The sequence below is a fragment of the Dama dama genome, chromosome 18, assembly GCF_033118175.1.
Source record: "Dama dama isolate Ldn47 chromosome 18, ASM3311817v1, whole genome shotgun sequence".
Lineage (NCBI taxonomy): Eukaryota > Metazoa > Chordata > Mammalia > Artiodactyla > Cervidae > Dama > Dama dama.
The window spans coordinates 81,792,765-81,803,690 of record NC_083698.1 but is presented as its reverse complement, the minus strand read 5'-3'; the positions used below and the strand labels follow the sequence as shown (position 1 = coordinate 81,803,690).

The 10,926-nt window shown below is 36.3% G+C and overlaps 1 protein-coding gene across 1 annotated transcript in view; it reads right to left on the bottom strand.

Moving 5' to 3' along the window:
- Positions 1–3,227: 3,227 nt before the first annotated feature.
- CPED1 (cadherin like and PC-esterase domain containing 1) overlaps positions 3,228–10,926 on the bottom strand; it is a 304,150-nt gene continuing 296,451 nt past the window's right edge. The window contains exon 22 of the mRNA XM_061165684.1: positions 3,228–5,260. Within this exon, the coding sequence (XP_061021667.1) occupies positions 5,021–5,260 (240 nt within the window). The 3' untranslated portion in view covers positions 3,228–5,020. The remainder of the gene's footprint in view (positions 5,261–10,926) is intronic.

The window sequence follows — 10,926 nt, the reverse complement described above, 5'->3', positions numbered from 1 at the left end:
TAAAATAAGAAAAATCACTATGAAGTTGTTGAGAATCAGTTGAATACATTTGATACTTATGACACCATGTTGTTTCTGAATTCTGATGTACCTATGCTATGGTCAACTGTAATTACTTTGCTTTTAAAAAAATCTAAACATTTTAATGATTTTTATAAGAATTACTTTTTCATGTAATAAAAATAATAAGAACCTACACAAACATTTCTTATGAAAATAACTTGATTAGATATATTAAATGTCTCCTCATAACCTAATCTAAAAGGTAGTTTTCCCCCAGATATAGTACACAAAGAGTTGGAAAAAGGACTTTTAAAAAACTAAGTGAAAACAGTTTTTTGCAGAGAGTGCTATAGACTTGGGAGAAAATACCAGTCAGCATAAATCAAATTCAAAACCTGATATACCTAAATATGATGATCCTTTTATAGTGTTTTTTCTAATCATGGCTGCTTTCATTTTGCTCCTGCCATTAGCTGGGTTTAAGTAATTATCTTTATTTACACTGCAGAGAGACTTACAAATTGTAAATACTCTCCATAAGTTTTAAGAATTTGTATTTTGATTGTGTATTGAGTATGTTAAAGCATAGTGGTCCAACATTTAATAGAGCTATAAAACAAATTCTTTATATTTCAATAAACATAAAGAAAACAAATGGAGCATGATTTTCAGGAGGGGACTGTATGGTCTGAATCAGTTAGAAAAAAATAAGTTCTACAGCTCCCTACACCAAGTGACTGAACCATGAAAGAAATATGGAAGTTGATAATAACAGTTACTCCAGCAATAAAAACATGATAAAAGGCTCTTTGACAGTATGAAGGCCTGGAAGCTGTGCCAAATACAAAATTTAGTTTGTAAGGGCTGGCAGTATCCTGCTGTCTTTAGTAGGTCTTTGGGGTTTCTGACAGCTTTTGGTCCATCTCCATAAGTTGAAGTGATCTTTCAAAATGCCTTAGTTTTGAAGAGTAGTCAAATTTGAGCTTTATATACATATTTTAAAACAACAATACAGCAGTATTGGCAGAGCAATTACTCCTTGCTTTGGTCAAAATCTGCTGTAGTGTAATATCATTTTGTACTTGGATACGTGTTTTTGAAGTTATCAGTCCATATGAACTTACTCAAAATCTTGTTTGTTCATTTTAAGTATGAAAGTGAAAGAGGAGAGTGAAAAAGTTGGCTTAAAACTTGGCATTCAGAAAACTAAGATCATGGCATCCGGTCCCACTACTTAATAGCAGATAGATGGGGAAACGGTGGAAACAGTGGTTGACTTTATTTTTCTGGGCTCCAAAATCACTGCAGATGGTAACTGCAGCCATGAAATTAAAAGATGCTTACTCCTTGGAAGGAAAGTTATGACCAACCTAGATAGCATATTAAAAAGCAGAGACATTACTTTGCCAACGAAGGTCCGTCTAATCAAGGCTATGGTTTTTCCAGTGGTCATGTATGGTTGTGAGAGTTGGACTATAAAGAAAGCTGAGCGCTGATGAATTGATGCTTTTGAACTGTGGTGTTGGAGAAGACTCTTGAGAGTCCCTTGGACTGCAAGGAGATGCAACCAGTCCATCCTAAAGGAGATCAGTCCTGGATGTTCATTGGAGGGACTGATGTTGAAGCTGAAACTCCAATACTTTGGCCACCTGATGCGAAGAGTTGACTCATTGGAAAAGACCCTGATGCTGGGAGGGATTGGGGGCAGGAGGAGAAGGGGACGACAGAGCATGAGATGGTTGGATAGCATCACCAACTCGATGGACATGGGTTTGGCTAGACTCCGGGAGTTGGTGATGGACAGGGAGACCTGGTGTGCTGGCGGTTCATGGGGTTGCAGAGAGTCGGACACGACTGAGCGACTGAACTAACTGAACTGAATCCTAGTCACTGATTTTGATGACATTTTGGTCTTTTTTTTATAAGATGAAAATTCGCAGAGAAAACTTTAGATACTGATGATTCTTTCAGTACTTGCTCAAACTAAGGAGCTCATAAAATAATATTTAGTAAGATCCTCGCCCTGATCATCTCTCTATGTTCTGAACTCATTGCTGTATTAGACACCAGCCACTCCCCTTCACCCTCTCCCACCACACACCCTCTCCCAGCCAAAGCATTGTGGCTTTGAAATAACTCTTACTGGGTTACATAATTTTTGACCAGTTTCTGTATTTCTTCTTGGAATCATTCAGTGAGATGAAACTAAAAAAAGAAAGTTCAGGTGCAGAACAGCATTATATTTTTTCTCCATAAACATTACCAGAACGATTTCCATCTCAAAAATTGGTGATTTTATCCAGTGCTTTCTTAGTGGGAATTGTTCTGTAGGGCAGACTGCAGCACAGAGGCACCTACTTGAAGAGGATTAAATGATCCAATGTAAAGCTGATGGTGAACTGTCTTGTTTGCACGTCCCTAGGGGATCCTCTTTGCTTACTTGGATGGCTGGCAAATAGTGTACTGTGCCTTTAAACACACACACACACATGCACAATCAACAAGGATGCTTAGGAATGCTAATGCAGTTATTCTTGACTTTTAATATTATAAATGTTTTCTTTAGTTTAGATTGGATACCAATCAGTTCTTGCCAAAAATAATTCATTTAGCTTTAACTTTTGCCTCAAAAATATATTAAAATACCTACTCTATTTTTCTCATTCAAATTATGAACTTGTCAAACACACACAAATACACATGCACAAACAAACATACACCTATTTGCTTAAGGTAAGTAAAAAGTGTTTCTTTTTCAATCAAAGAGTTAACTAAAATGATTCTTTGCATTTCCGTGCCTTGCAGACAAAACTTACCACTGTATTGTATTCAAAAGCTTTGTCATTGTAGAGCAGGGATTTATTCATATGATCAAAATTTATAGAATATTGGAGTTGGAAGGAAGTATATGGTCATATTATTAAACTACACTTTAGTAGTTGAGTCCACAGGATGATATTTTTAGTGTATGGTGGTGGTTCTTTAGTCACTAAGTCAGGTCTGACTCTTGCAACCCCATCAGCTGCTCTGTCCATGGGATTATCCAGGCAAGAATACTGGAGTGGGTTCCCATTTCCTTCTCCAGGAGATCTCTTCCACCCAGGAATTGTAACCAAGTCTCCTGCATCGCCAGCGGATTCTCTACCGACAAAGCTAGGAAGGAATTCCTATATGGTGTATACCTCCAGTAAAAAGGAAAATAAAGCATATTCTCCAAACACGGATTATCACTAGTAAGACATTTATTAATTGTATTATTACAGTTGTTTCTAAAATCCACTACTATTTCAATGGTAAAGAGATCAATGCAAAGCTAACTTCGGTCAGAAGTGTATTACAGTTAGGTTGGCAGTAAATTCTAAGAAACATCCACTGACTATAATTCTGTTACAGAATATGTAATACATTAAAACAGGATGGAGGAGCTACATGAATTGGCAACATTTTATATCATTAAAAAAGCACTCAAAACCAAAAAATGATGCTTACACATAGCTGTAGATACTAGAAAATATTTCATTTTAAAAGTTAATTCTGTACCGCTCATTTAAAAAATTTATCACCTGTTTTTAGACACAGGTATTAATTGTTTATATCAAGTGATATTTGTGCTTTGATATAATTTAAGACCGTTAAATATAAATTTATGTTTACTTTCATATAAAAATATATATAAAAATAGAGTATTTAAAGGAAGTTTATATTCATACTAAGGAACTGATGAATCAAAATAGATTTGTTTTTGGTATAGTGTTGGAATTGAGGTATTTGTGCGTTTGGTAATTTCAGCTAAGCACTGAATTAGCCCTCTCAGTATTTTTTCCCCAAAAGAAAAATAATCCTTTAAGAGTCATTGTAACTGTGAGATGTTATCTCACAACAAAGCTTTTGCACAATAAAGAAATTTACCATTTTAAAATATAGAAGAGAAAGTTTTCAATTACTAGGATTCGATATGCTATATATATATGCTACAGTTTTATAAAAACTAATTGTATGTCTATTCTAAATTTGGATTAGATACACTCTCTCAAGAAAATCAAAATATGTTTACTAGCAACATAGTAGTATTTGTGGACATATATGAATGCTTTCTGGATATAAATGCCTATGCAGTTGAGAACGCTTAATACTTTGCAAAATATTTACATAAAATATTAATATAATCACAGTCTTAAATTATATAGGGCTCTAATAGCAAACAAAAGCTTTTTTCTTAAGTAATATCATCAATGAAACATAATAAAGTAACCCATAAGGAACTATTATCTTGTTTTTCTCACTTTAATATTACATACTTAATCAACTCAGACTTCAGTTACCCATCCAAGTTCATGGACAGGCTAGGAGGGAATGTTTATGAAAAGTAGAAAGAGTGCAAAGTTAAATACATTGGTGTTTTAACTGTAAAATATTATACTTCCTATTTCTTTCATAGAATCTCTTAGAATTCCCTGGAGGAACATTCCTGTTCTTTTCCTTTCAGTTAAAGGATTTAAAAATCTAGGAAGAAACTGTTTTCATAAGCATCAGATTCACAAAGCCTAAACCCTCATCTATGCCACATTTTCTCCTGGTAAGGGGAAGCACAGCACAATCCCAGCTGGCAGGTAAAATGTAATTCCTCAAACCGTTTTCAATATTAAGGTACCATTAAAGATGATAACACAATACTCAAGAACATGATCTTATCCCCCACTTATCAAATGTCTATATTTCTCTTTATCATCACAGTGCAATACCGGCCTGCAGTGGATCTAGTTTATGATTATATTTCAGGTCACCTTTTTCTAGTTCTGTCTTTCATCTTGAAACCAACTGATTTCCAAGTGCACATCCTGATTTTATAAAGCTGTAGAAAAAAGTGTAATGACTTTTTTTTTAGCTAAATGTGCATCAGTGTGTATGTGTGTGCCCATGCGCCTGAGTGTGTGTGGTAGAACCAAAATACACCTGATGACCAGGATCTGGCTCTTAGACCATTGTCCGGGGGAGTGGCTTGTAGCCAATTCCAAGTTCAGTCCTTCTGCAGGGCCTCCACAGTTCTTTCACTGGCACACATCCTGCTGAGAAGGATTTCAGAGCAAACCTGATTAATTGGACCTCTGACATGAAACGGTGATTGAACGTTTGTCATAGAGTCTTGTCGTCTTTGTTGTAATTTGCTTTGATTGCTGAAATATTTTCCCACAATATGATTTCTTGATTGTTTCATTTTAAGAAAGTGATCTTCTTTGGATAATTTTGATTTCACCACCTGCAAATAAAAGAAAAAAAAATAGTGAGGCAAAATCAAGAACATTTGAATCCAAACGACCGCACAATTGCACTCATCTCACATACTAGTAAAGTAATGCTCAAAATTCTCCAAGCCAGGCTTCAGCAGTACATGAACCGTGAACTTCCAGATGTTTAAGCTCGATTTAGAACAGGCAGAGGAACCACAGATCAAATTGCCAGCATCCGATGGATCATTGAAAAAGCAAGAGAGTTCTAAAAAAACATCTATTTCTGCTTTATTGACTATGCCAAAGCCTTTGACTGTGTGGATCACAATAAACTCTGGAAAATTCTGAATGAGATGGAGATACCAGACCACCTAACCTGCCTCTTGAGAAATCTGTATGCAGGTCAGGAAGCAACAGTTAGAAATGGACATGGAACAACAGACTGGTTCCAAATAGGAAAAGCAATACATCAAGGCTGTATATTGTCACCCTGCTTATTTAACTTATGGGCAGAGTACATTATGAGAAATGCTGGGCTGGATAAAGCACAAGCTGGAATCAGGGTTCCTGGGAGAAATATCAATAACTTCAGATATGCAGATGACACCACCCTTATGGCAGAAAGTGAAGAAGAACTAAAAAACCTCTTGATGAAAGTGAAAGAGGTGAGTGAAAAAGTTGGCTTAAAGCTCAACATTCAGAAAACTAAGATCATGGCATCCTGTCCTATCACCTCATGGCAAATAGATGGAGAAACACTAGCTGACTTTATTTTTGGGGGCTCCAAAATCACTGCAGATGGTGACTGTAGACATGAAATTAAAAGACGCTTACTCCTTGGAAGCAAAGTGATGACCAACCTAGACAGCATATTAAAAAGCAGAGACATTACTTTGCCCACAAAGGTCTGTCTAGTCAAGGCTATGGTTTTTCCAGTAGTCATGTATGGATGTGAGAGTTGGACTATGAAGAAAACTGAGCGCCAAAGAATTGATGCTTTTGAACTGTGGTGTTGGAGAAGACTCTTGAGAGTCCCTTAGACTGCAAGGAGATGCAACCAGTCTACCCTAAAGGAGATCAGTCCTGGGTGTTTATTGGAGGGACTGATGTTGAAGCTGAAACTCCAATACTTTGGCCACCTGATGCGAAGAGCTGACTTACTTGAAAAGACCCTGATGCTCGGAGGGATTGAGGGCTGGAGGAGAAGGGGACAACGGAGGAAGAGATGGTTGGATGGCATCATTGACTCAATGGAGATGAGCCTGGGTAAACTCCAGGAGTTGGTGATGGACAGGGAGGCCTGGCGTGCTGGGGTTCATGGGGTCACAAAGAATTGGACATGACTGGGTGACTGAATTGAACTGAAGAGCAGGATAACTAACTCACAAAGTTGAACAGCACCTCTATACACAGATGTTGCCCAAATGGCATGAGTATGACTGACATGATCAAGAATCAGTGTAAATTATCTTTCAAAAGGAAAAAGGTTGAAATGAAAATTTATGCTGCTTTTCTTACCTCAGGGCAACTGTCTCTAAGGCAAGTAAGGAGTCTCAGATGGTGTCTCTACCACACTGCTATGAGTGTGTGTGTGCATATGTGAGTGTATTTAGGCTAGATGTTAACAAATAGAAGACACTGACATCTTGCTGAATCACTGATTCAAACATGGTACTCTAAACCTATCATGGCATCCTTTTAGAGAATGATAACTAAATGATAACTAAAATGATTTTCAAAGGAAAGAGAAAATTTTTTTGCACTGCATACCCACAAGCTGACACTGTTACAGTCATTGGTTTCACGTCTCTGAGAAAGAGGTAAGTTATGGAACCTGAAGGAGCTGCCTAAGTTCTATTAGACTAATAGCTTTATAAATGTTTGTGCATATGTAGATATATTTTTATCTTGAAATTGTTTTCATTAGGCAGTATAAACATTTATAAAGCATAGAAGAGTATCTCATAAAAAAAGTTTCCTTCCCATCTCTGCTCTTATCTCCCGTCACTCAATTCCGCCCCCCACCCCCACTACCCGCAGAGGCAATGTATATTTTAGTTTTTTTGCCATTCTCTTCATGGATATTTTAGGAATATCAACATGCACGCACGAATACAAACAAAAAGGCCATATATATTGTCTATTTGTACAATATATAAAACGTAGCTCTGGTGAAATCCTATTATTGTCTGCTTTAATCACCGGGTTAATGTACCACAGGGTGTTAGCAACAAAAGTCAGAGAAAATGAGGTGGGGACCAAGAGAGCCTGGGTTGTGGGGAGGGTTGAGAAGTAGGGAAAAGAGAAAATACTGGCAAAAATGTTTTGAGTGTGTTTGCAGATGAATAGAAAATCTTTTAATTTCATCATACTAATGCAATCGTAAGACATTACTTTCACTCAATATGGACACATTATTTATTTATTACTAATGATTAATGAAAGCAACACTAGCTCCAAAAAAAAAGGAACGCTAGCTTATATGGTTTTTAAAAATTCTTTTGAAGGCTATGTAATGATTTAGGTACATATTTTTTGATCCCATATAAAAGAATGCAGTGAACACAGTTCTAACAATATAGAATATGTGAAAAAAGTAGCATTTTATTTGGAAGGTAAGTCTTTTTAGTTAAGTTTTGAGTGAGCAGAAACCATTTCAGAAGAGTTGTGTGAATAGAAAGTCTGTAACGATCTACCTGAAAAGGTTAAGGGCAGTCATCTTTGGGTGGAAGAATGACAGGCAGTTTAAAAGATATTATTTGTAACTTTTTGGTCCTTACTTTTTAATTTTACAACAATAAATGTGCATTACTTTATAATCATACAAACACTAAGCTATTCTCATTTTGAAGAAAAATTTAACAGCAATATGTTTTAAAGCCAAGTATACCCTGCTAAGCCCAAAGAAATGAATTGTTTTTGTCACTATGGGAGGTTTGGCTTTTCGTGATCAGGCCCCTCAGATGAAGTGACGCTTAAGAAGTTCAGTGAAGTCAGTGGGTTGTGGTGAGGAATCCTTCTGGATCATAAAATTTACAGCTCAATCTGCAATTAACCACTGATTAGTATTCCAGGTCCCAAAGTTGTATGTTTCTATTATGGGTCACCTTCCACCTCTGGTTATATGATAACGTTAAATATGATAGGCTGGGGAGGTGCACCAATGTTTTCCTGAAGGTTTTGTCCATTTTGGAGGTGGTTTGTATTCATCTATAGCAAGATTAGTGAACATTCTTAAGGAAGTGGACTTAAGGAAACACTTAAGCGTAAATAACGTAGTCAACCCTGAAAAAATATTATTCCAGTGTTCTGAAGCCAAAATAAGGTTAATTTTGTTTATATAATGTTAAGTTCTGGCTCTTGCAACTGCCTGATGATCTGCATGCTAATTGCAATGAAAAATAAAAGAAGATTCATCCGAATGCAGAAAGGTTCTATTCCTTAAAAATTATTTTAATGTTTTCTGTGATTTCAGGGTTGCATTTGATGTTGCATTACAAATGTTGGATAATACTAGTTTAGATGTTTACAGCAATCTTGAACATGATTCATAAAAGGGATATACAAAAATATCTATTTCCAGTGTATTTGTATACACTTGGGAGTAATGTGAGTCTTTTGCCAGATCACATGATATAGTTTTATTTTTGATAAAATAGTTCTATTTTTAAATCACTAAGATAATCTCTGAGAAAAGAAGATGGAATGATGGGGATCCCCCCCCCACACCCTGCAGCTTTTGAGGGCCAGTCTAATGCCTCCTACAGTGCCAAGGCTTCTATTATGGTATATAAGACTGATTCCTACCCATGATGCCAGGGATTAACCCAATACTTAATTCAGTCGGTTTCCTTTGAACACTATTTTTCAAGAAATAATCAAAGATAATAAATTTCCCAGTTCCTTTTGTTAAGCAGACAAACCTACAGAGAAAGAATGATTTCAATTTTGATTTGTCAAAATACAGACATAAAAAATCCTCCCAAAATGCTACTGTAAATTTAATCTCATATCATTTAAAAAATCTATCAGTACTATGTGCTGTATCGCTCGCCCTCTCTTTAGTCGCTAAGTCATGTCTGACTCTTGTAACCCCATAAACTGTAGCCTGCCAGGCTCCTCTGTCCTTGGGATTTACTAGCATATACAATTTATTTCAGGAATGTTAAGCTTCAATATTATGAAATATTTTGTCATAGAAGGTTACTGAAGAATTGTTTGTAGCTATATGATGTTTGCCTGAAAACTCAAAGGAACCTACTGTAAAATAATGAAATATTTTAAAGTTAATATTTAAAAATTAAATAGCTTTTCTAGAATCTATCAACAACTAATAAGAAATAGAGAAAATATTTCATTACAATGTTAAAACAACTTCATCAAATTTGATGATGATCTATAGGGCATAGGTGAAGAATGCATCAACAATTTAATGAAACACAAAAGAAAATGCAAATAAATATAAAGACATAACATGTCAAATCTTTCCAAGTTAATTAAAGTGCTATTCCAATTTTAATCACAGAAGGATTGGGGGGTACATGACAATGAATTCTAAAACAGATCTCAGAAAATAAATGTAGGAAAATGGCCAAGACCATTTGGGAAGGAAAAAAGCAGCAGTGATGAGAGGAGATTTCAATACCAGATATTCATTCATCAAAGGGACTTGAGTTTAGCTTCAATCTACCACAGACTGAATTTGCTGGCTATGTAAGCCAAGTATGGGCTTCCCAGGTGGCTCAGTGGTAAAGAATCTGCCTGCCAATGCAGGAGATGTGGCTCGATCCCTGGGTCAGGAAGATCCCCTGGAGTAGGAATTGGCAACCCACTCCACCAGTATTCTTGCCTGGGAAATCCCATGGACAGAGGCGCCTGGAGGGCTACAGTCCACAGGATTGCAAACAAGTCAGACATGACTGAGTGACTGAGCAAGCATAAGCTAAGTAGAAGCAAAATTCAACACTGTGAAAAAATATGAGTTTTCACACTGCAGATTAAAATGTATTTTATAAACTGCCTGTTTCATAAAAATTTTCATGGAAAAATAAGGCAATCCTAAATAGGACCCAATGTCATATAAATCTAATGACCATAAATGTTGACAGCCAAGTAGTTTTAATTACATGGGATTAAAATCAAGCATGTGTGTTTAAAATGGAGCTATGTACCAAATTTCCCTGGTGGTTCAGCTGGTAAAGAATCCTCCTGCAATGTGGGAGGCCTGGGTTCGATCCCTGGGGTGGGAAGATCCCCTGGAGAATAGAAAGGCTACTCACTCCAATATTCAGGCCTGGAGAATTCCATGGACAGTATAGTCCATGGAGTTGCAGAGTTGGACACGACTGAGCGACTTTCACTTCACTTCATGTACCATACTGCAAACAGGATCTCCAGGGGAGAAGGGAGTGAAAATTCAGGAGGTGTGTGTAGTACAAAAACAAAAGAATTTTTGTTTTTATTATATATACTTCAAAATTTTTTAGAATTAGCAAGAATTCATGTAATCATTTTAAAAGAGAAAAGCAGTAGAAGATGATGCTGTCTATTATAAAATCAAAATATGATTTATTTTTGCCATATAATACCCATCTTTCAAACTTCGGAGTTCTCTCTCTTAAAAAACACATGAAGTAACTCAGATATGGTCCCTACCCTCAAGGGGACTATATAAAGACACATATCTAAGATACTT